This window comes from Rasamsonia byssochlamydoides (assembly GCF_041956645.1).
Source record: "Rasamsonia byssochlamydoides strain NRRL 3658 unplaced genomic scaffold VTN77scaffold_33, whole genome shotgun sequence".
Classification (NCBI taxonomy): Eukaryota; Fungi; Ascomycota; class Eurotiomycetes; order Eurotiales; family Trichocomaceae; genus Rasamsonia; species Rasamsonia byssochlamydoides.
Window position 1 is genome coordinate 77,313 of NW_027192416.1, and position 22,993 is coordinate 100,305.

The window sequence follows — 22,993 nt, forward strand, 5'->3', positions numbered from 1 at the left end:
GTAGCTCTCGGAATGCGGAATCCTCCGATCCGCCCCAGCATCCTTATCGAATGGCAGGCCTCGATGCCCCTTTTTGTGGCTGCTGGCTCCAGGCACTCTGCAAGGGTTCTGAAGGGAATCTCCTACTATTGCGGGCAGGGTCCTCCGTACGGAGTGCCTGATTTTATGTCAGTGAGGCGGGCACTGGCGTTGTGACACTCCGACTCGTTCTGCAGTCAATTGACAGCGTGCGCATCTCTATCGTCCTAGGTTCTTGTCATCATCTGAAGATATAGTTATCTAGCTGCGATTCGATCGACACTGTCCCTCGTGGTTGAACCTCCGAGCACGTTCTCCCCGCGCCGCCTCTGCACACTGACCGCCGCAAAGTCCCCGATGTCGTTATCCGATCGAGCGAATCTTCTGTCCTGTTGACAAGTCAACAGGGAATCCCGCCCTCATGTCGACTGCGTCTACCATGTCGAGTGTCACGCACACCCCGCCCGCCTCGCAAGGTCATAGCTATCGTCCTTCTCGTGGCCACAACCGCTCTGGCCGCTGGACGCAGATCCCGAGTTTCGTCGCGACGTCGGCGCCGAGTGAACAAGAATCAAAGCAAGAACCGTCGCAGCCTGGTCATTGGGCGACAGCTGCTGGCTCTGCCCATCACCACCATACCCATTCTCACAGCCATAGTCACTCTCAATCGTCTTTATCCGACAGTCATCTGCTAGGCGACACTGCTACGACAACTACAAGGGTGGATGCGGCTGCGGATGGTTTGTTGGGGAGCTCAGGACCCTCGACCAGTTCTGTGACCCCGTTTCAGTCGTCTGGCAGCGACATCCCGTTGAGGTATGTGAGATCGGTCGTCATGCTGTGTTCTGTTGTCTGACTGATTTATAGTTATGAAATAGTAACTGGGACACTCACAGTACTGCCATGGGTGGTCCTGTCGTGGTACACGAGGCTGTACACGGAGCCGACTTCGAACAAGCTATATCGGTTGCTCAAAGCGGCCGCCGCCAAATCCTCTTGGTTCCGAACATATTCGATCGAAACTAAGGTCGATACAGTCTGGTGGAGGACGATGGCCCTGGTCTCGGTTACGATGCTGTTGATAGGCTCTTGGTCCTGGCTGCGACGGAAACGAGCAGGTCAGGGTCTACCTAATATGTCCAGTCTGGATCTGGCCGCTGGACAAACAGCTCTGACAAGGATCCTCTCTCTGGGACTGCCAATCTACGCCGCAATGATCATCGGAGCTCCAATAGTGGCACTTGCGTTTATTTTGACCTTTGCCGCCGGCTTGCCAGCGATTTTTGACCGCAGCGGGAACCATGGAGCTGCGCGAGAGCGCCTCGGGCATAAAAAGGCTTCACTGTTTGTGCTGTCGACGTTTATCGTTCTGAATGTCCTGGGTTTCGACGCACCGGTGGATGTCAAGCCTCTCAGAGGGTACATCGCCTTGTTTGTGTCGATCTTTCTTCTCCGGCCGCCTTTTTCTAGTGCTCGAGATGCTGTTCCAGCTGCGTCCCAACCGAACATCGACTCACTTTCCAAATTCGCTGATGGCGCAGTCTCTCTCATTAAGCAGCAGATTTCTGCTGTGTCAACCTGCCCTCTTGTTGCATCTGCTGAGGATATCCAGCTGACGTTGGTTTCGGGAGCATTGCTGGCCGCTCTAACAGTGCTGCTGTCCCCTTTCAGTGGCGCACAATACGCATTCGGCGTCATGGGCTTTCTCTGGACTTTGGTTACGGCCGCCTGCTTTACGGTATCGCTGACGTTGTCATCTCCGTCAAGCCTGCGCACTCGCCAGAAGATAGGCCATGTCGCCGCATCCGTCTTGGTCATTTTGTTCAGCGCCGTACCGCACGCTGAGAGCAGTCGCCTCCTTTGCCTGACCTGGGTCGTTGTTGCTGTACTTTCGTATTTTGCGGCGATCTTTGATGACCACAAACACGGCCATGCGTCCCACGGTCATTCCGAGGCTGAGCTCTCGACGGTCACGAAATTTTTGCTCAAACGGGGAGAGTCTTACCCAATACTTTACAGCATTTTGAAAGAAGACGATTCTCGTCGGATCTTCTACTTCATGAGGTAGGTTGAGCCGCTGTGTGTGTTGGTATTCCGATGCTGATCGGTGTTCAGTCTCAACTTTGCATTCATGCTCGTGCAGCTTTGCTACGGCTTTATCACCGGATCTCTTGGGCTTCTCAGCGATAGTATCCACATGTTTTTTGACTGCCTGGCCCTTGTCGTTGGGCTCTGTGCTGCCGTAATGAGCAAGTGGCCCCCAAGCGCCAGATTTCCCTACGGGTATGGCAAAGTGGACACGCTTTCAGGGTTCGCCAACGGTGTCTTCCTCATGATTATCAGTGTGGAGATCGTCTACGAAGCCATTGAGAGACTGCTCTCAGGTAGTCAGATGCATCGCATCCAGGAACTCTTGGTCGTCAGCATTGCGGGTCTCGCCGTCAATCTTGTGGGCATTATGGCGTTTGATCATGCGCACCATGGCCATTCGCATGGCGGGCACGGCCACGGTCACGACCATGGGCATCGACATGGGCACGGGCACTCCCACAGCAATGAAAACATGCACGGGATTTTCCTGCACATCCTTGCGGACACACTGGGCTCGGTGGCAGTCGTGATCTCGACGATCCTCGTTCATTTCTACGGTTGGGCGGGCTTCGATCCCATTGCGTCGTGCATCATTGCCATCTTGATCTTCGTGTCTGCTGTTCCTCTCGTCAGCAGCACCGCGAAAACCCTCCTTCTCACTCTTCCGGCCGATGTGGAATACAACCTCCGCGACACCTTGGCAGGGGTGAGTACCCTGAGGGGCGTTGTGGGATATACGGTTCCGAAATTCTGGCTTGACGACACTGCAGCCGCGACCTCGACAGGACATGATCATGGCCATCACCACCACCATGGGCATTCCCACAGCCATTCCCACGGCCACTCCAACAGCCACGACCTTTGCCACCATCATCACGAAAAGTCCCACTCTCATGACGATTACCACCATCATCACCAGCATAGTCATGACCATGACCATGACCACGACCACGACCACCACGACCACAAGTCCGACGGCCAGCGCGTGCTAGGCGTGATCCACGTCATTGCGTCCCGCAGCGCAGATCTAGAAGATGTCCGACGACGAACCGTCGACTTCCTCCGCGAAAAGAACATGGATATCGTCGTTCAAGTAGAGCGGGAAGGCGAAGGTCGGTGTTGGTGTGGGACCGGGGTCAAGAGTTCTTAGGAGAAGAAAGAGACCAGAAGGAGGCGAAGTGTTCGGTGTCAATCAACGTCTGCGTCCTATCTAATCGTGACTTGGATTTTTTCGTACTGTATATCTTGGATGAGTCGCTCAGGATCAGGATCAGGCATCAGCTACGGATGCGGATTGATACCCGTCCTATTTATTTATTCTTGATTTTTGCCCTATCATGAGAGTTGGATAAGTCGCCTTGGCCTCCTACCTACTGATCTGACGTACATGTATATACATATACATATTACAGAGACATAAACATAATTCATACATTTAACAATTTGAACTTAAAAAAAACTGTACCAAAAGGGGGTATTCGATATCTTTCATTTTTCATGCATGCAACATTCATCGTAACTAATATCAATCAATTCAATCAATTTACTCGACTTTGTCCAGTTTTTGCACCACCATGGCTGTCGCCGCGCCGCCTCCGTTGCAGATGGCTGCGACACCGTATTCGCCCGGCTGAAGCTGGTGAAGCAGTGTCGTCAGAATGCGCGAGCCAGAGCTGCCGAGGGCGTGACCGAGAGAGATGGCGCCGCCGAGCGGGTTAACGCGGGCGTTTTGCAGGCCGAGGATCTACATCATGTTAGCTCGAATTTTTGCCTTGTCTTTCTGTCTGAAGTGAATGGAAGACGTTACCTTCTCGTTGGCCTTGATGACCGCTGCAAAAGCCTCGTTGAACTCCCAGACGGCGACCTGATCCTTCGTGATGCCTGCCCTTTCCAATGCGATCGGGACCGCCTTAGCGGGCGCCACAGGGAAATCAACCGGGTCGATGGCCGCATCCGCAGACGCGACAATCCGTGCGAGCGCTCTGTTGCCCGTGCCGTACTGACGGGCAATCTCCTTGCTGCCCAGGACCAAGGCAGATGCGCCGTCGTTCAGGGTCGACGCGTTCCCTGCGGTGACGGTACCCGTGCCATCCTTCAGGAAGGCTGGCTTCAAGGTGGTCAGCTTCTCGATATTCAGGTTTTCGTATCCCTCGTCGCGCGAGATGACCGTCTCGCCCTTCTTGCCCTTGACGGTGACAGGGGCGATCTCATCGGCGAACTTGTTCTCCTTCCAGGCCTGCTGGGCCCGCTGATATGACTGGATGGCGTACTGGTCCTGTTCCTCCCGGGTGATGCCGTACTTGGCAGCCGTCTTCTCGGCACAAATACCCATGTGGAACTGGTTGTACACATCCAACAATCCGTCTTTGATCAGACCGTCCTCGAGCTTGACGTCTCCAAACGGCGGCAGTTGGCTGGAGCGCGGAATATAGTAGGGCACTCGGGTCATGTTCTCCATTCCTCCGGCCACCTGGGCTTCTGCCAGTCCCAGCTGGATGTTCTGCGCGGCCAACACCACAGCCTTCAACCCCGAGGCGCACACCTTGTTGACCGTCACCGCCTCCACAGTCGGGGACAAGCCTGCGAAGAGAGCCGCTTGGCGAGCTGGCGACTGGCCCACGTTGGCCTGGAGAACGTTGCCCATGTAGACGTCCGTTATCTTCTCTTTAGGAACACCCGACTTGCTGATGGCGGCCTTGATGGCGACGGCGCCCAGCTCGGGAGCCGAGAGGGAGGCAAAGGAGCCATTGAACTGGATGGAATAGCTGTCAGTACATCTTCACTGTCACCACCTCTATTAAGTGAGACATACCTTGGCAGTAGGAGTGCGAGCTGCGCTGAGGATGTATGCTTCCTGAATTTCCTTGGGCGCAACACGGGAGGAGCTGAATGCCCGTTGCGACGGGAGGTGGCGGGCGTGGAGGGCGAGACGAGCGGTCGCTCTGGTAGAAGACTGCATGGTGGGATATCCTTGTCGAGGGAAAGCAAACGAAAATAAAGAAAAAGAGATGAACAGAGAGGATATAAGATATAATTTTAAACTATATCAAGGCGAACCCGCGGTTCGGAATGTTCTCCGCATTCTTCGTACTTTCCCCGTGGATGTTGATTGATAAGTTGGACCCCGACACTGGCCGACACGTCGGACCGCGGCTTTCCGCTGTCAGTCCCTCGGTCAGAAGTACATACACAGTTCTCTGATCCCGACTTTTGTTTAAATTCCAATGTATATAGCATGATGAGTATCATACAGACATGGCGGAATCGATGACTCCGACAGCACAATCTATTACATGTGTTGACACTGCATTGTCGGTGCTTATCGACCGTCACATGCAACTGATGCAATCGCTTCCATTATCGCTGAGCCGTGGTTCGGTCCGTGAGAGCGAACTTCCTTGTTTGCCACGTTTGCAGTGTTTACACACATTGCACGCATTATGATTATGTAATCTATTCGCCCCTTTCCTTTCTGGGGATATTTCTCCAAATAGCATGTTTTTCCGGTCACATGGCCTCGCCGGGTCATGATTGGTCCGTGTACAGGACGGTCGATTATCGGGAGACGACCGGCGGTCCAGATTGCAGAAGGGCAGAGAAACCGCCGCCTCTCCACCGCATCACCATCTCAGTCATACCTTACTCTCCTCCTTCCAGACTGCTCTTCTCTCCATCCCACCTCTTTGCCATAATATCAACGCCGTCAACACCAGTGCGCTGAAACTAAGCCTCTGGTCGGATTCATAGTCCTTGACACTTCTACTGCACTCGAGACTATCTCGGTCGTTCCTGGTCCACCGCCATGTCGACCTCTGCCCGTCGTCGCCTGATGCGCGACTTCAAGGTACGTCTGTCCTCTTCGGATTCTACCGTTCCAAGATAACTCCTACTTGACCATTTCCTGTTGAATCCGTCCTGTCTAAAGTGACACAGAGCTGACCGTATGCTACAGCGCATGCAAACGGATCCTCCGGCGGGCGTCTCTGCCTCCCCTGTTGCGGACAACGTGATGACCTGGTACGTCCCCAATCCTCATCTATTGCAATTACTGTGTTAGAGAATCGACTAGATGTCTAACATCGCCTTTGTCATCTAGGAACGCTGTGATCATCGGCCCTGCGGACACCCCCTTTGAGGATGGCACCTTCCGCCTCGTGATGCACTTCGAGGAGCAGTACCCGAACAAGCCCCCGGGTGTCAAGTTCATCAGCAAGATGTTCCACCCCAACGTCTACGGAACGGGCGAGCTCTGTCTGGATATTTTGCAAAACCGCTGGAGCCCCACATACGACGTGGCGGCCATTCTGACCAGTATTCAGAGGTAGGCATCACTTGATGGTCGAATAGGCTAGGATCACGTGCTGACTCCCCTCTTCTATTTACAGCTTGCTGAACGATCCCAACACCTCGTCTCCGGCGAACGTGGAGGCATCGAATCTCTACAAGGATAACCGCAAGGAATACATCAAGCGAGTGCGCGAGACGGTGGAACTGAGTTGGGAAGACTAGACTGGGGCAGTTGACCATTCTCCACAACAATCCAGGACCCGACAGTTTCAACGTCCGTTCTTCTTTTTGTCGTTGACATCCGCGCCTTGCATATGCATGCTCATCTGCGAGCCTAATCCGTCCGGCACATAGAGACGCGACTGGAGTTGAACGCTCCGTATCTTTTTTTTTCGTTTCTTTTCCTGCTCATTCTGCTTTGAGAATCCGTCATTGTCGAGCTGGTCAACCGGCGTAGTCATGCCGCGGACAGCCCGAGATGACGACTCTTCTCTTCGGTTTTCTTGATTTTGCACAGCGCGGAGTTCTGGCGTGGTGAACGTGGCATGGTGTTCCTTTTCCCCTTTCTTGTTACGTCTTCCACCTGTATTGAATCTTCCATAATTAGCCTTGCATCTAGTTCGTTTCAATCCAAGATTAGTTATCATGTCTGTGCTTGAAATTGCATGCCCTTTGGTCTCCCAACCCCAATAGATTATTCCGGGAACCAGGGAATTGCCAATAAATAGCTGTGTCGACGAGCAAAGCTTGGTTTGGGGTGGATGGGTCGTCTCCTCGCCAAACTCGAACTCTCATGTCTCCTTTGACGAGTCTTCTTACTTAACCACTTGCTCCCATCTGTCCCTGCTGGCGGGGGTTTTGGGTCAACTGTCTCATCATCACAGCCCGGTCAGAGCCCTCACAAGTGAATAGCCTTAAGGCTGCCTTGACTTGATTACTATCGCTTTTTCCTTCCCAGTACTGTACCTTATCTATATACACCGTAATTGTTTAGCCACTTTTCCAGTTATCGCATGTGGCTGCAGGGTGTTTTGCGGGCGCTCGTGCAGATACATCGGCAGTTGCCAAGACAAATACCAACTCCACCCTGGTGCCGCTTGTCAACAAAAGTAGGCCAGTTTCACTCTAATCCCACCGCCGGATTAAGTGATTCATTCACTTCTCCTCGATCTCCTTCACCCAATCCCTCGCTCCAGCAGTGAAACCCCTTACCATTCTTCCTTTTTAGGTAGGGTGTGCGGGGAGTGCGCTGGGCCGCAGTCGGTTGGTGGTGTTGGGCGTTCCGCGTGTCTAGTGCACACGTGAACCCCTGACACATTCTCAGCGTCGACGACTTGGACTGTACATAGCGGACTCCGTCTCACTCTCGTATCGGATTTTGGAACGCCCTTTTCGTTCCTCTTTTTTTTTCCCTTTCCCACCCCCCATTTTGGGGATTTTGTGTGTATATTTTTCAAGGTTTCTTATTTTTCTGTTGAGCCAGGGCCGTTGCGGGCTCAAACGACACCAATATGGCGTAAGTATTCCTTGTTCCTGTTCCTGTTTCTTCCCTTGGTCGATCTACGTACATACGACATAGTTCTGGTTACTTTCTTTCATATTTCCGACCATAACTGACCTTGTTTTTGCGCTGCAGGTCGTCCAGCTCGAGCAACTCGAACACCATCAAGGGTATGCCCACAATACCCCACTAAGTGTCAAGGTCTGGATAGTTGCTAATGTTTAACAGTGGTTGCGAGGTTCCGGCCGCAGAACAAGGTCGAACTCGCGTCAGGAGGAGAGCCGATCGTTGAATTCGAGAGCGAGGACACATGCAGGATCAACGTGAGAGGACCTGCCCCGTTTGCTGTCTACCTGGCAGCCGGCTGACTGGATGCATTGCAGTCCAAAGAAGGCTCCGGTACCTTCACCTTCGACCGGATCTTCGACATGAACTCGCGCCAGAAGGACATCTTCGAGTACTCGATCCGATCGACGGTTGATGATATCCTGAACGGCTACAACGGCACGGTCTTCGCTTACGGTCAGACGGGTGCGGGTAAATCGTATACGATGATGGGAACGGATATCGACGATGAGGAGGGGAAGGGTATCATTCCGCGAATTGTCGAGCAGATGTTCGCCAGCATCCTGAGCAGCCCGAGCAATATTGAGTACACGGTCCGCGTGAGCTACATGGAGATCTACATGGAGCGGATTCGAGATTTGCTTATGCCCCAGAATGACAATCTTCCCGTTCATGAGGAAAAGTCGCGGGGTGTCTATGTCAAGGGCTTACTGGAGATCTACGTATCGAGCGTCCAGGAAGTCTACGAGGTGATGCGACGTGGTGGAGCGGCTCGGGCCGTGGCCGCAACCAACATGAACCAAGAATCGTCCCGCTCCCATTCGATCTTTGTCATTACCGTTACCCAGAAGAACGTCGAGACAGGATCCGCCAAAAGTGGACAGCTGTTCCTGGTCGACCTGGCGGGTAGTGAGAAGGTCGGGAAAACCGGCGCCAGCGGTCAGACGCTCGAGGAGGCCAAGAAGATCAACAAGAGTTTGAGTGCCCTGGGCATGGTCATCAACGCACTCACGGATGGCAAATCGACGCATGTCCCGTACCGTGACTCCAAGCTCACTCGAATTCTGCAGGAAAGTTTGGGAGGTAACTCGCGCACGACTCTTATCATCAACTGTTCCCCCAGCAGCTACAATGATGCCGAGACCCTCTCGACCTTGCGTTTCGGTGTCCGCGCCAAAGCCATCAAGAACAAGGCCAAGATTAACGCTGAACTGAGCCCGGCAGAGCTCAAGCAGTTGCTCCGCAAAGCCCAGAATCAGGTGACGACGTTTGAGAACTACATCTCGTCACTCGAAGGGGAATTGCAATTATGGCGAAGTGGAGAGACGGTACCAAAGGAGCGATGGGCACCACCACGATCAGAAGTTCTTGGTACGTCGAAGCCGGCTCGTCCCGGGACTCCGTCCCGAGTGCAGCAAGAGGCTCGGGCGGAGACGCCTAGTCGACCGGACTCGAGGATTGGCGAACGATCCAGCACGCCCAGTCTTGTTCTCGATAAAGACGAGCGCGAAGAGTTCCTGAGACGGGAAAACGAGTTGCAAGACCAGATCACGGAGAAGGAAACCTATATCACGAATATTGAGAGGACCCTTAACGAAACGAAGGAGGAGCTCAAGACCCTCAAGGAGACGTCCTCCCGAACCGCGAAGGATAATGAGAAGCTCAATACCGAACTCAACGAGCTGCGCATGCAACTCGAGAAGGTCTCTTTTGAGAGCAAGGAAGCCAACATCACCATGGACAGTCTCAAGGAGGCAAATGCGGAGCTCACTGCCGAATTGGATGAAGTCAAGCAACAGCTGCTCGATGCCCGCATGCGTGCCAAGGAGACCAGTGCGGCACAAGATGAGAAGGAGCGGAAGAAGGCGGAGCGGATGGCGAAGATGATGGCTGGGTTTGATTTGGGTGCCAATGTATTCTCGGACAATGAGCGCAAGATCCAGAAACTGATCGAACGTGTCGATTCGCTTCACGCTACGAGTGCCTCTGGTGAGGCTGTTGCTCCAGACGAATTCCTTGAACTCCGAGCTAGTCTACTGGAGACACAGGGCTTTGTCCGACAGGCCGAACTGACGATGAGTGACCGGAGTGAAATCCACGAGCTGCAGGACAGCAAGAGGGTTGAGCTCGAGAAGAAGTTGGCGGAGCTGCAGAAGGAGTACGAGCAAATGCTGGAGCGGAATCTTGGGGAGGCTGATGTCGAGGAGATTCGGCAGCGGTTGGAGAAGATCTACGTCAGCCGTCGGGATGCTGAGGCACAGGCAGTGGAGGAAATCAAGGCGGAGCTGGCTCGCAAGGACGAAGAGCTGCGACAGTTGCGACAGTCCCTGGCGGATGCGCAGTCTCGCGCGGCCGCCAACGGAGTCTCTTCTCCCACAAGCAAGACGCTCCAGCAGCAGATCGCCGAGTTTGACAACATGAAGAAGTCGCTGATGCGCGATCTGCAGAACCGCTGTGAGCGGGTTGTTGAGCTTGAGATCTCGCTGGATGAGACGCGCGAGCAGTACAACAACGTGCTGCGGTCGTCGAACAGCCGGGCCCAGCAGAAGAAGATGGCCTTCCTGGAGCGCAACCTGGAGCAGCTGACGCATGTGCAGCGCCAGCTGGTGGAGCAGAACAGCAGTCTGAAGAAGGAGGTGGCCATTGCGGAACGCAAGCTCATTGCCCGGAATGAGCGGATTGCCAGTCTGGAGAGTTTGCTGCAAGACAGCCAGGAGAAGCTGACGGCCGCTAACCACCGGTATGCAGGCCCCTTTTCTTTTCTTGTAATCCTTCCATTCTTTGCTTTCATCATGAGACTGACGGGTAGCGAACAGATTCGAGGCTCAATTGACGGCTGTCAAGGAAAGACTTGAAGCCGCCAAGCAGGGCTCGACCCGGGGCCTCTCCACGTCGATGGAAGGACCCACCGGCTTCAGCTTTGTCGGATCCCGCATCGCGAAGCCGTTACGAGGAGGCGGTGGTGTAGTGGACGCCAACGGCGCAACGATTCCCACAGTGGCTGGCTTACAGCAGGAATCCACGGGCAAGCGCAGCAGCTGGTTCTTTGATCGACGATGAAGATGATGATGAGGATGAGGCAATCTTAACGGCATATCTATGTTTCTTTCCATGTTTTTTAAGCCTATCTCTCCCCGTAGCAAGTAGAATAAATAGCACGTACAGTACGCGAAGTAAGTTACCCCCGTTCGTTTTTGTCATGTCACAGAGTTATGCCAGTTGTTTGTTTGTTTTTTATAACTTAAAGAATTAAGACTTAGAGATTTAGAAGGAGTCTAATGCCAGTCCGTTGAATCTGATGTCTACGTTATTGTCATTATCATTTCTCCTGTTTTGGATGTTCTTGAAATCCAACTCCAACATGAAAATCAGCCTCAGTACGGACACGGGTTCTGGGTCTCTGTCAGTGGAACCTAGGTACCTACCTACCTTGCTGTACTTTCGTTTGTTCCCCTTTCTACCCAGATGTGACTATCACACTACCTACCTAGGCAATGAATGATGATGCTGAACTCAACCGATATGGCCACAACATATGTAGCACATATCTAAACATATGCTCACCATATCCTACATAGAAGTATATGATAAGATCCTTTTTTTTCTTATTAAATATATAGATATTTTATATGTTTTTATGATTTTATCTAGGAAACTAGGTATATTTTAGATTTATTTAGTAAAAATATATTTGAACATTAACAGTGAACCTGGCCTTTTGGAGAGGTTATTGCATATATAATGGCAGCTTGTTAGTTGGTGAATTGTTCCAAGGTTACTTAGGAATTGCCATCTTGGTGCAGAAGGTCATGCCTGAGCATACCTACCTAGGTAGGTAGGTATGTACATACATACTACCTAACTAGGCAGGTATGAATAGTTCATCCTTCTGGATTAGCGCGCGCACCCTCTATCCTCACCCTCCTGAGCCTGTCTTCAGTATGCCTCAGTGCACCGCTCACTGTGGCCCACTCCAGTCACCCTAAGGTGATCGCGAATGGTGCACCCGTCTTGCTGCCAGTCACCGTCGCTCTCTGATCTTCCAGGTACATCACTACCTCCTACCTCAGCCTCCTCCCGTCTTGTTAAGCGGCCGTCCGCCAGGTATACTCGAAGCCAAGAACGACATGCCCAGTCGCGTGGACACCCAGTACTCCGTAAAGCAGGGCTGTGCTTTCTGGCGTTCATGATTCGACAGCATTGGCTAAACTACACAATGGATTTGGTGAGGGACCAGAACGTGCATCAGCCAGCGAGTTGATAACTGGCCGATGTTGCTGCCACCAAACACTTTCTGGCAGGTTCAGATACCAATCATTTCGATTCTCCCCCGCCTGTATTGCATCGAAAAATGGAGGATTATGCAGGGCTTTCCATGAGTGGGCTGGCTCTGGCCGTCAATCTATCTCAGCTCCCTGTTGATATGCCTAAGTTCCAATGTAGGGGGTACAAGGCTCCGGTTTCCTAGCCCACCCAGAAGAAAAGATGAACAAGGCTGTCGTTGTCCTTATAATGTCCAGCCTCCTCACTACTAGGCTGAACCGGCACCGTCACCTCACTCATCGCTTCGGTAAGGCCTCTAACATCGGGATCAAATGAGAGTCTTACCCCATGCTTGACTAGCTGTTGAAAATGTATTTGAAGAAATAGGACAGTCGGGTGTTATCTTTGGCTTCTGTTCAGGTCAAACTCCGGTCGGCTTGGTTGCTGCTGTTGAAGCACTTAGTGATCACTGCAAAGAAACGGCAAACAACGTTCTGCAATTTTTGTTGCAACAGAAGCGCCTTGATTGACTTCGCCCACAATGGACCCCTTCACTGCCATCGGCCTTGCGGGCAACATAATCGCATTTATCGACTTTGGTTTCGAAGTTGTTTCGGCCGCCCAAGAAATATACGCCTCTAAGACCGGGACCACTCCAGAGAACGAACATCTTGACTTCCTCGCCGGCAAAGTTTACTCTCTTGTAATTAGTCTGCAGAACAAGAAATCGACATCGCAGATGACGGCTGATGAGCGTAATTTGAACGACCTAGCTGTCGAATGCACCCGGTTGTCGCGGGACCTTCTGGATATGCTCAAAGACCTTAAGGCGAGGAAAGCAGGTTCTATAAAAGAGAGCTTGCGAGCTCTGTGGCGAAGCATCTGGATGAAGAAAGAGAAGAATGAGCTCGAAAAGAGGCTTGAAAATGCCGGCAGCAGTTGCATCTTCAACGGACCGGGTGCAGGATGGGAAGGAGATGGATGGGAAAGGAGAGCTGAGCTCCTCGATGAGGAAGAGAGGAAGAAGCTTGACAAGTTTGTGAGCCTAAAACTGGAACAGATGAAGAGTAGAGCTTTGGCATGGGAACCAGATGAGATAGATGGCTGTTGACGCGGATAACAAAGTCCTACTACACCTACCTGGGTAGATCTAGGAAGCTGACCAGCGTAACTATATAGAAGTACAGATCCGGGACGGATAGGATTTGCTTCTAGCTCACTTAGAACTGGTAATATTGTAGAGCCCACTGCGCATTAAAACTCTGGTCGAGGACTTTATTGTGGGTTGATTCATATCAACAGCTGACGGTATAACATGCATGCTGATGTTGGTACCAGCCAGAATATAAAATTTAGGGACATCGGGAATTAGCAATGAGATGGATGCACAGACTATCCAGAAGAGCTCATCGATCCATCACACTTCCCAGTCATGATGTTCTGAGAACTTTACCACACAGAAGGTAATTTGTTTTGCTGAGAATTCCACTTAAAGAGAACGTGAACTTCTAACCCTATCGCAATGGTGCCATTTGATCAGCTGATGGAGCAACATCGCCACCGATTGGTTGCTCTTATCGAGATAAGCATAATTCCCCGCACGGGCGTTACCCGCACCTTCCAAGGTTAGGCAGGTGGTGTCTACCTGCCTGTTCGGGCGAATCACAAGCAGCCGCCAAGGTCCTCCACCTGGACGTCTTCTCTCTGACTTAATAAGGTTACCTTCTTTGCTCGACGCTGCTGCTGTTTGAATTCGATATCTGGACGAAACATACCCTCTACTGTGGGCATTTATTTTATCGCTCTGCGCTATCACCATGGGTGCCGCCTCGTCCCAGCCAGTTCCCCGGGCCTTCGAAGATGAGAAGCAGGCGGTAGCTCGGCGGATGGGCAGCCTGAGCCTCCAAGATAAGAAGGGCGCATACGTCGACGAGGAGGATGATCAACGTGCGTCCAATTCTAACTGCTCCATGTTGCCCTCAGGACCGTATCACTAACGCTGTATGCATATGCTTGCAGCCCCTCCATACTCCGCCAGGGAAAGAGCGACGACGATTTCTCTGTCTCAGGCAAAACACTGGGAAGAACAACTGCTGTTGGATCCAAGGGTAATACAACACAAACAGCGCAAGGGGTGAATTCAGATCGCTGACTTCCTTTCTAGAATCGCTTGGCGATCTCTGCCCTTTCTGCAAATCCTCTCTCAGCCATCCTCACCTGTCACGATGCCACAATCGCAGACACGCAGATTTTCAATATCAAGATTCCTTTTGAGGGAGCTCCTATCACAAATCAGCGGTCCTCGGGACGCTGCTGGCTTTTTGCGTCCACCAACGTCTTCCGTGTCGCCATCATGAAGAAGTACAACCTCAAGGAGTTCGAGCTCAGTCAGAACTACCTATTTTACTGGGACAAGATCGAGAAGGCCAACTGGTTCTTGGAGCAAGCAATCGACACGGCAGATGAGGACCTCGATAGTCGTTTGGTTCAAGCCCTGTTTGCGTCTCCGGTGAACGATGGAGGTCAATTTGATATGGTGGCCAATCTCGTGAAAAAGTATGGACTGGTTCCCCAGCCGCTGTACCCAGATTCCTACAACTCCAAGAGCAGCTCGACCATGTCGCGGCTCCTCACGACGAAGCTCCGGGAACACGCACTGATCCTGCGGGACCTCGCGCGGAGCAAGAGCTCCAAGGCCCAGGCATTGTTGGCGGACCGAAAGGAACAGTTCCTGCAGGAGATCCACAGAATCCTAACCATCATGCTGGGAACCCCTCCCAGTCCTGAAAAGAAATTCACGTGGGATTTCTACGATGCTAACGACAAGTATCACCGAATCTCATTGACTCCGACGGAGTTCGCATCCAGCCTGTCCAGCAAGGAGGGCGTCCGGGCATGCGGCGGGACGGATGTCAACAAGCTGTTCAGCTTGGTCAACGACCCACGCAATCCTTATGGGCGGCTCCTGACTGTCGAGAGACTGGGCAATGTGGTCGGTGGACGACCGGTCTCGTACGTTAATGTGGACATGGACGTGAGTCTTTCCTTTGGCGTCTGGAAGTAGTCTACAATTGATTATCTCTGCTAACACAAATGACGTACTCTAGACCATGAAGTCTGCGGCCATCGCCATGCTCCGTGCCGGAATCCCTGTGTTCTTCGGCAGCGATGTAGGGAAGTTCTCGGACTCGAAATTGGGGATCATGGACACGGACCTGTACGACTACAATCTGGGGTTCAACATCACTTTAGGATTGAACAAGGCGCAGCGTCTGCAGACGGGCGAGTCGGCGATGACGCACGCCATGGTGTTGACGGCGGTGCATATCGAGGGAGGGAAGCCGGTGCGCTGGCGGGTGCAGAACTCCTGGGGCGAAGCCGCCGGTGACAAGGGCTACTTTGTCATGACGGACAAGTGGATGGACGAGTTTGTGTACCAGGTGGTGGTGGACCCGCGGTTTGTGAGCAAGGAGATCAGCGATATCCTCAACCAGGAGCCGCTGAAGCTGCCTTTGTGGGATCCGATGGGGGCGCTAGCTTAGACATAGCCAGTCGTATGTGTACGTATCAAACTGTTTGACTTATCCTTTTGAAATAGTGCTTGTATCTATTTTTGCTCAATTGAGACAAGTACTCGATAGATGCCTTCAGAGATAGAATTCTCGTTTATGTTCGCACTGCATTACATAAAGTATGGAAGAAAGCAAAAATAACCGGGATCGTTCTCAAAAATTGACAGAAACCTGAATTGGAATTGCTCGACTAGACCTGTGCACAAATCAGGCCAGGGTGTTAGATATAGGTATCGCGCAGTAGAACTCGAAGAATTTCAGCTGTTGCCTTTATCTCCTTCACCGCTCCTTCCGCTGCGTCTGCCTCCTCCAGGGTACGTGTATATCAGCTATAGCCATCTTCACAGCCTCAGTGACATTGCGCCCCTCGTTCAGGGGCCACGATCCCCGCTCTTCCAACCACGTCACGGGCCAAAAGGCGATAGCGCCGAGAACACACACGGCCGTCGCGAGCAGATGCCAGAGCATCAAGACGCAGACGCCTATCCCGAAAGGTAAGAAGAACTTGACTAACTCTGTCGTCTGATACAAGTCTTCTTGGGCGGCGATCCAGTATCGACGTGAGGAATCCTTCGCACCGCCGCTACTGCCATTTTTGTTATTTTCGTCGTCATTGAGGATGGATTTCCGCCGACCGGAAGGATCCGTGGGATCCGTGGTGAGCGTCAAGATGACGGTCAGGGTGGCGGGCGCTCGGTAGAAGGGGATGATGAAGAGGGCGACGATCTGGGAGATGGTGACGTAGAGCTTGAGGTTCGTTTTGTCGAATGCTGAAAACCCGTCCCAAAAGGGAAGAACGCATGATATGATTAGAATAACGTATTATCCACAGGAATACAGGTCTGTGTCAGAAGCAAGGAGAAGGGAGGACCCCACTAACCAACCGATTTCACCTCCAGATCCACACGCGGCGACATAATCTTATAGAAGCGATAGATCATGACGATCAGCCAGCGCGATCCGTCAAAGCTCCACGTGCTACACAACGGATGCGAGAAGGACGCCGACGGGGTGAAGAATTTCTCGATTGTCGCCTGCTGCAGGGAGGGCGGCGACTGGGTGAGGAGGCGGATCACAGTGGGGATTTCCTTGACTTTATCGATAGAAGACATATCATTATGGTTATGTTTGAGATTAGAATTGATTTGTGAGAGTTGATGGCGGTGTTTGTTAGGTTATGGAAAGATGAAAATGGCACATGCGCACAGGCATAGGCATAGGCGTAGGTTGTTGGATTGAAGAAGTGGGGTAAAAATTGAATTGAATTGAGAACAAGAGCAATGTAGATACAGCACAGTACATATCCAGGATACGGAGAGCTTGAATCTAAAGAAAAGAAAATAATGCGCAGCATACGTACCTGGATCCTCCATCTTGTCCCTGATCCTGGCCAACTATGTAGTCATGAAATGTAATTCGTGCTGCAGGTAGAGATTTGGTGTATGTCTCAGTGGAATCAAAGGTGGACTCGATGTCAAATGACCATCAATCCCAACTTGGAGCCGAATACGAAGAGCGCGTCAGAAAGGCAAGAGAACTTGCGAACCTTGTACGAGTAAAGCTCTCAGGCTGTTGTTCTTCGGGTGATGATGTCATGGGCCGAGTGGAGCTAAGAATTACTTGCAGGTGGGGATGATAAGGGTCCACTTGGTTAGGACTCCACTATTGCAGCTAGTTTAACGTGCTTTTATTGATCAGAAAGTCGCGTTATTTATTTGGTGCCATTAGAAACAAAAATGACTATTGTTGTTGGAAGTTTGATCGCGAAGTTGGAATTAGAAATTATGAACTAGGCTGACAAGGCGAAGTCTTAATGGGTGAGAACCATCCTGTTCAGACGGCGTGGACAATGATCGAGTCGAATGCGAGTTACTCGTATCATACTGATGAAATTACATTATCTACTCCCATCACCAATAAGAGATGTGTACTAGCGTAATTTCGGATGATGGATGCCATACATATACAGGTACAGTACAAATCAATGAGTCCAGCAAACGGAGATGCTGGTTTGATCACCGAGATCAGATGAGGGGGCATCAGATCATGAACCAGTTTCTGGTAATCGTTTGCTACTCATTTGTTTTTCCGTTCAGCTCCGCTCGAAGGCGGTCCTCCTGCTCGACCACCTTCATGGGGAGGGACCGGCCAATGCCAAAGAACACGAACGGCACCCACTTCCACCGAAACGGGTTGATGAGGCTCACAAAGCAGTACCAGTAGAGCAGCTCCGTGTACGTGATGAAGTCGAATGCGCCGGTTGGCGCAAACTTCTTCATGAACCTCGTGAATTCGATCCACATCTTCATCAGGTGTTCATTCGGTCGGGTCAATGGGTCGACAAGAAACATGAGCAGGAGCCGTGTGTAGATGCCGATATGATAGCTCCCGACTGTTCCGATAGCGTTGACGTAGGTGCTGTTCGTCGCACAGATGCTGGGATCCTGTGGCGGGAAGACCTGCAAGTACCAGTTCGGAGGGCCGTACCGCCCTTCGAACACTTTGTCCGGCAGAAACGAGAGCGACGGTCGTTTGTACCCCGTCGCCATGATGATAACTTCCCCTGTCACCAGTGCTTGGTGGCCAGGACCACACTTAGGTACACCCTTGGCGCGATGGTTGAATAAAATCCCGTTTTCTTCAACGGAGACAATATCACCGCGCAGCCAGCGCGCTTTCCCGGCCCGGATCTGGTCGAAAAGCTGCGAGTTGACCATTGGGGTATCGCCGTAGAGAGGCTTGCCGGCAGGAGAGATGTCGTCGAGGTCCCGGTAGAAGAATTTGCGGAGTAACCATTCGGGAATCCAGGAGAACGATGTCTCCGCGCCAAAGATATTCAACGAGAGAAGAAAATCAACGAAGACATTCCGGGGGATGATCCATTTATCGGATCGTGACAGCACGTCGATTTCACCAGCTCCACAGCCGACGGCATACTCAAGGGCCTCGACGGCACTTGCACCGCCACCAATGATGAGCACCTTTTTGCCCGTGATTTCTTTGCCTTCGAGGTCCGAAGCGTGGAATGTTGGGCCTTTGAATTTCTCCTGTCCAGGCAGATGGGGCATCGCCGGATCCCCACAGACACCAACAGCAGCTATAATCCCATCGAAGAGTCCATGTTCCGCTTCGTTGTCATTGATGACCCATTGTCCTGACGACGTCTTTTTTACCGATGTCACCCTGGTATCAAACACAGTTTTATCCTCAAGACCGTAGCGTTTCCAGACAGTAATGATCTGCTCCCGAATTTGTTTCTGGGTCGGATAGGCGGAACCCCATTTCACGGAGGGATGGAACCGGAACAAGATGCTGTGGATTTGGAGAGCGGATGTCGAGTTTACACGCTGGACCAGAGCATCCACATTAACAATTCTTCCTAGCAGTATAGATCAGTGGAGAACACACGCTCCATATCCCACCCAGCCCCTTCTCCTCGGACCTTGCCTCGAAGATCTTCACATCGAAGCCATGTCCAACACAATGAGCAGCAGAGGAGACGCCGGTCAATCCGGCACCGATCACGGCAATCCTTGGGCGACGAAGCCGGTTACAGGGCGGCGGAGGAGCGGGAGAAAAGATCAGATCGAGGATTCTCTGGAAGAGCAGATACAGGAAGGAAAAGGGGCGATTCAGAGCGAAGACGAGAATGCACCGGGTTCTGTCCATTGCTACAACTTCAGGTCTGAAGCCTGCTCCAACAGAGAAAGTGATAGAAGAAACAAGTGAAGCAATCCCACTGGAAAGTTGGATTTTCCCACAATGCCTGGCAAGAGGGATGCAATTGATTTTGATTCAAAACAAATGATGGTTGGGAAGGAACAGTTAACTGTCTTTCTGTTCTACGGGCGTACAATTGACCGGGCCATGACGCCATGGGTGGATATCCACGCATGTGATTGCGGGCTGGCACCTGCCTGTTTGGTTTGATTTGTTATGGATCCAAAACAGGAGCAATATCGCATTTGATAGGAAACGAGAAGTCGTATCTTCCAAGATTATCAATGGCATGACTAGGGTTAGGTTTTCTCTTTAGCTGGCTAATTGTGAACTTGTAAGCATGTGAAAAAAGGCCGTTGGCCATGATCAGGAATAGACATTGAGAGGTCACATTCATGGCAGATGACAGTCCCGAGCACAGAATCTAGAAAGAGACAGCAGGAATAAAGAGCGAGCGCATCTTTCTGCGAATTGAGATGGTTGCAGTAGAAATTGAACAAAGAGTACATCCTATGCATAATAATTAAAAAAAGGAGGGGAGGGAGCCAAAAGACCTGGACACTTAAAACATGGGATGACTATGACTTTGAGGATTCAAGAGATAAATTTGTAGAGCGTGCTAGTGACGCACAGCAACTCACTCTGCTTATTGAGGAAGACGAGAGCTCTATTGTCGTTATCGTCATGTGGAGCTGGAGACTTCGATCAAGGCGGGCAGGAATGGCAGGCGGTGAGCCGGCTGCTGGCAGATTCAATCGACGCTACTGGCCAGCCTCGAAAAGCTCAGTGAATACGAGGTAAAGCAGATCTGTTGAGATTCAGAGACCTCCCAGCTCGGACTTTCATTTCTCGAACCCACCTTCGATGCAATTCTCCGTTAAGACGCCGTTGATCTAGCTGAACCCGACGCTGGCTGGCCCGACGTCGACAGTCTTCAATCAACATGCACCGATCTGGCCCACCATCTTGTTCTTCATCATAGCAATCTTCGGCCACAAGAACCCCGCCAAAAAAGCATTGTGAGCGTATCCAAAAAGATTTGTCGCAGCTGGATATCTGCGTTAGTTCGTTCGAGTCGAATTTCCCTCCCTGCGCGAAGTTCACCATGGCCACTCCCGTGTTGGACCGTTTCCTCACCAGCGTGGCAGAGCTGGTCGCGAACCGAGATGGCGAGAAGCTACAGGACTTTCTGCAGATTGAGCCGCCGTTGCCGGATATATACGGACAGATGGTGATGGAATTGAGGACGAAATATCCCAACGGAGAAGGCGACGCAGAATTGTTGAAACGGTGTGAAGCGCTGGTGCCCAAGGTCAAGGGAGGCACATCGTGGTCCGCGTTCCCTATGTTTATGAAGCTCTACTTTGCATTCCTGCGCGATGTCAATGTCGAAAATCTCCTTGAGACATATAATCGTCTGAAGGCGCTGTTGAAGTAAGTCTCAATCGATCGCTCATCCTCTTCTCCCCGTCGAGTGGCCGATGAAGGCGACTTGTTACCTCATCACCAAACCGTGCCATGTCCTGGAGAAACAGAATGACAGAAACAAGCTTCCATTTTGAGTTATGACACTGATCTGGGATCAATTGCTATTATAGTCAATGTGTGTTGGCTCTCGGTGATAGTCAGATGGGTGTAATCGTGCTGCCCACAGTTCTCTATCTCTCCAAAGTCCTCGCCAAGTTAGCCATGGGCCTGGACCGGCGGCCAGAGCTGATAGCGCACCTTCTGCGACAGGAAGGGAATTGTGATCGCGATGAGGCTGTGGAGAAAGTCACCCTGGTTGAGCAATCGGCCAACGTCGTGCGCGAAGCATTCATCAAATGTTTGACCGACAGGAGTGGGACACCTGGCGTGAATGGAAAGCCCGAAGGAAAGCGTGTCGGCATTTACTTGATGGCCAACTTGTGTTTAAAGTTGTTGTTTCAGGTAATGGCAGTTCCCGTGCGACTAGTTTGGCAATTGATTGACAGATCCGTAGTGTGGCAAGCTCCGAAATGCTGAGCAAATGTTCGCTAGCATCAGTGCACAGTCCCCTCCGCTGGATTACTTTCCGGCTTCGCAGCGGGTGACCTATCTGTACTATCTGGGAAGATATCTCTTCTCGAACAATCTCTTCCATCCGGCTCAGATTGCGCTGCAGGCTGCCTATGACCAATGCCATCGCCAGGCAATTAAACAGAAACACTTGATCTTGATCTATCTTATCGCATGCAACATCATCATGGGCCGTTTTCCTTCCCCCATGCTGCTTCAAAAGCCCGAAGCTCAGGGTCTCGCCGAAAGATTCATCCCCCTATGTCGCATTATTGTTTCCGGGGATTATCTCGCTTTCCGGGAGCACTTGTCAGTGGACTCTCCCACTGCAGAATGGTTTGCGCGAAAAGGCATCTTGTTTCAACTACGCCACCGATGCGAGATCCTGGTATGGCGTTCACTCACACGCAAGGTCTTCATTTACGGTGGTTTCCAAGCGGATCCGAATCCGCAGGTTCAGCGGGGACCGCCTCCATTCCTTTATCTGAGCAAACTGGAAGTGGCCGTAAGGTTTATCCAGAGGCGACACTCACAGCCTACGTTTCCGAAAACTGGCGCAACGGACGCCGATTCCCAGCATGGATATGGATCCGCTACCGTCCATCTTCCTCCGGACAGTGACTTTGAAGGGCTGAATGGGTTTATTCCTCAATCCAGCAGTGATCCTGATATCGATGATTATATTGCGCCCGACGGATACTTTGATGCTCAAGGAGAATGGCGGGAGAACCCGGCTGCTTTGCCGATTGATGGCGAACCCGACCAAGAGTACAGTGAAGAATTAGAAGAACTGAACCCGTACAATAGAGCTCACAGAGATGTCGACCCGAATGAGGAAAAGCCATCGGCGCTCGTGCGAGAGCTCGAGTCCATTCTTGCTTCTCTTCTGACCCAAGGTCTCATGCGCGGTTACCTTACCCACAAGAACCCGCGATTTGCTATCCCAGGCGCACGACACCGGGGAGCTATACCGACAGGGTTTCCGAACGTTTGGCAAACCATTCACGCTCGAGAGATGGAAGAAGGGAGAGACGTCCCTGGATGGGTCCGACCGCCTCCGGTATCTCACCAGCCGTCCGCATTAGGGGGGAATCCATTTCTTGGGGCGGGAGGAGGCCGAGTAATCAATTTAAAGGGCGCAAAGCCAGTAGGAGTGCAATGAAGACGATGAGGTGCAAGATTCTCTTAGCATTTACTATGGTTCGGGGTGTTTGTTCACGAGGGTTTTTAGATGCATGGCATGGGACGTTCTGGTGTTTTATGCTTGGACTGGATGAATATGAATAACGGTTCTGGAGAGTGCTTTGTGTTGTCTCGGGTCATTTGGATTGCAGGCATCGTGTATATAATGCATCATCGAGAATTTGTACATCACAATTCAAGCTTGACACATGGATGTACTTATGTGTGCACCTGTGTATTTAGAAAGACTAGTCAT

At 51.7% G+C, this 22,993-nt stretch overlaps 8 protein-coding genes across 8 annotated transcripts; 6 read left to right on the forward strand and 2 right to left on the reverse strand.

Annotated features, from left to right (window-relative positions):
* Positions 1-439: 439 nt before the first annotated feature.
* VTN77DRAFT_4722 (uncharacterized protein) lies at positions 440-3,259 on the forward strand (the record flags this gene model as incomplete). Its single annotated transcript, XM_069420813.1, has 3 exons — positions 440-834; positions 886-2,082; positions 2,134-3,259. 3 exons carry the CDS (start codon positions 440-442, stop codon positions 3,257-3,259), a joined length of 2,718 nt encoding a protein of 905 aa, XP_069277485.1.
* Positions 3,260-3,652: 393 nt separating this feature from the next.
* VTN77DRAFT_4723 (uncharacterized protein) lies at positions 3,653-5,068 on the reverse strand (the record flags this gene model as incomplete). The annotated part of the gene is made up of 3 exons (XM_069420814.1): positions 3,653-3,853; positions 3,917-4,861; positions 4,922-5,068. The coding sequence occupies 3 exons, from the start codon at positions 5,066-5,068 to the stop codon at positions 3,653-3,655; spliced, it is 1,293 nt and encodes a 430-aa protein (XP_069277486.1).
* Positions 5,069-5,911: 843 nt separating this feature from the next.
* Positions 5,912-6,618, forward strand: VTN77DRAFT_4724 (uncharacterized protein; the record flags this gene model as incomplete). The annotated part of the gene is made up of 4 exons (XM_069420815.1): positions 5,912-5,953; positions 6,062-6,126; positions 6,206-6,430; positions 6,495-6,618. 4 exons carry the CDS (start codon positions 5,912-5,914, stop codon positions 6,616-6,618), a joined length of 456 nt encoding a protein of 151 aa, XP_069277487.1.
* A 1,289-nt stretch (positions 6,619-7,907) lies between these two features.
* Positions 7,908-11,023, forward strand: VTN77DRAFT_4725 (uncharacterized protein; the record flags this gene model as incomplete). The annotated part of the gene is made up of 5 exons (XM_069420816.1): positions 7,908-7,912; positions 8,033-8,067; positions 8,126-8,220; positions 8,281-10,703; positions 10,780-11,023. The coding sequence occupies 5 exons, from the start codon at positions 7,908-7,910 to the stop codon at positions 11,021-11,023; spliced, it is 2,802 nt and encodes a 933-aa protein (XP_069277488.1).
* Positions 11,024-12,767: 1,744 nt separating this feature from the next.
* VTN77DRAFT_4726 (uncharacterized protein) lies at positions 12,768-13,337 on the forward strand (the record flags this gene model as incomplete). The annotated part of the gene is made up of 1 exon (XM_069420817.1): positions 12,768-13,337. The coding sequence occupies one exon, from the start codon at positions 12,768-12,770 to the stop codon at positions 13,335-13,337; it is 570 nt and encodes a 189-aa protein (XP_069277489.1).
* A 706-nt stretch (positions 13,338-14,043) lies between these two features.
* VTN77DRAFT_4727 (uncharacterized protein) lies at positions 14,044-15,768 on the forward strand (the record flags this gene model as incomplete). The annotated part of the gene is made up of 4 exons (XM_069420818.1): positions 14,044-14,173; positions 14,246-14,334; positions 14,391-15,260; positions 15,334-15,768. 4 exons carry the CDS (start codon positions 14,044-14,046, stop codon positions 15,766-15,768), a joined length of 1,524 nt encoding a protein of 507 aa, XP_069277490.1.
* Positions 15,769-17,870: 2,102 nt separating this feature from the next.
* On the reverse strand, positions 17,871-18,866 carry VTN77DRAFT_4728 (uncharacterized protein; the record flags this gene model as incomplete). Its single annotated transcript, XM_069420819.1, has 1 exon — positions 17,871-18,866. The coding sequence occupies one exon, from the start codon at positions 18,864-18,866 to the stop codon at positions 17,871-17,873; it is 996 nt and encodes a 331-aa protein (XP_069277491.1).
* A 1,757-nt stretch (positions 18,867-20,623) lies between these two features.
* Positions 20,624-22,717, forward strand: VTN77DRAFT_4729 (uncharacterized protein; the record flags this gene model as incomplete). The annotated part of the gene is made up of 3 exons (XM_069420820.1): positions 20,624-20,952; positions 21,117-21,447; positions 21,500-22,717. The coding sequence occupies 3 exons, from the start codon at positions 20,624-20,626 to the stop codon at positions 22,715-22,717; spliced, it is 1,878 nt and encodes a 625-aa protein (XP_069277492.1).
* Between the last annotated feature and the right edge of the window lie 276 nt (positions 22,718-22,993).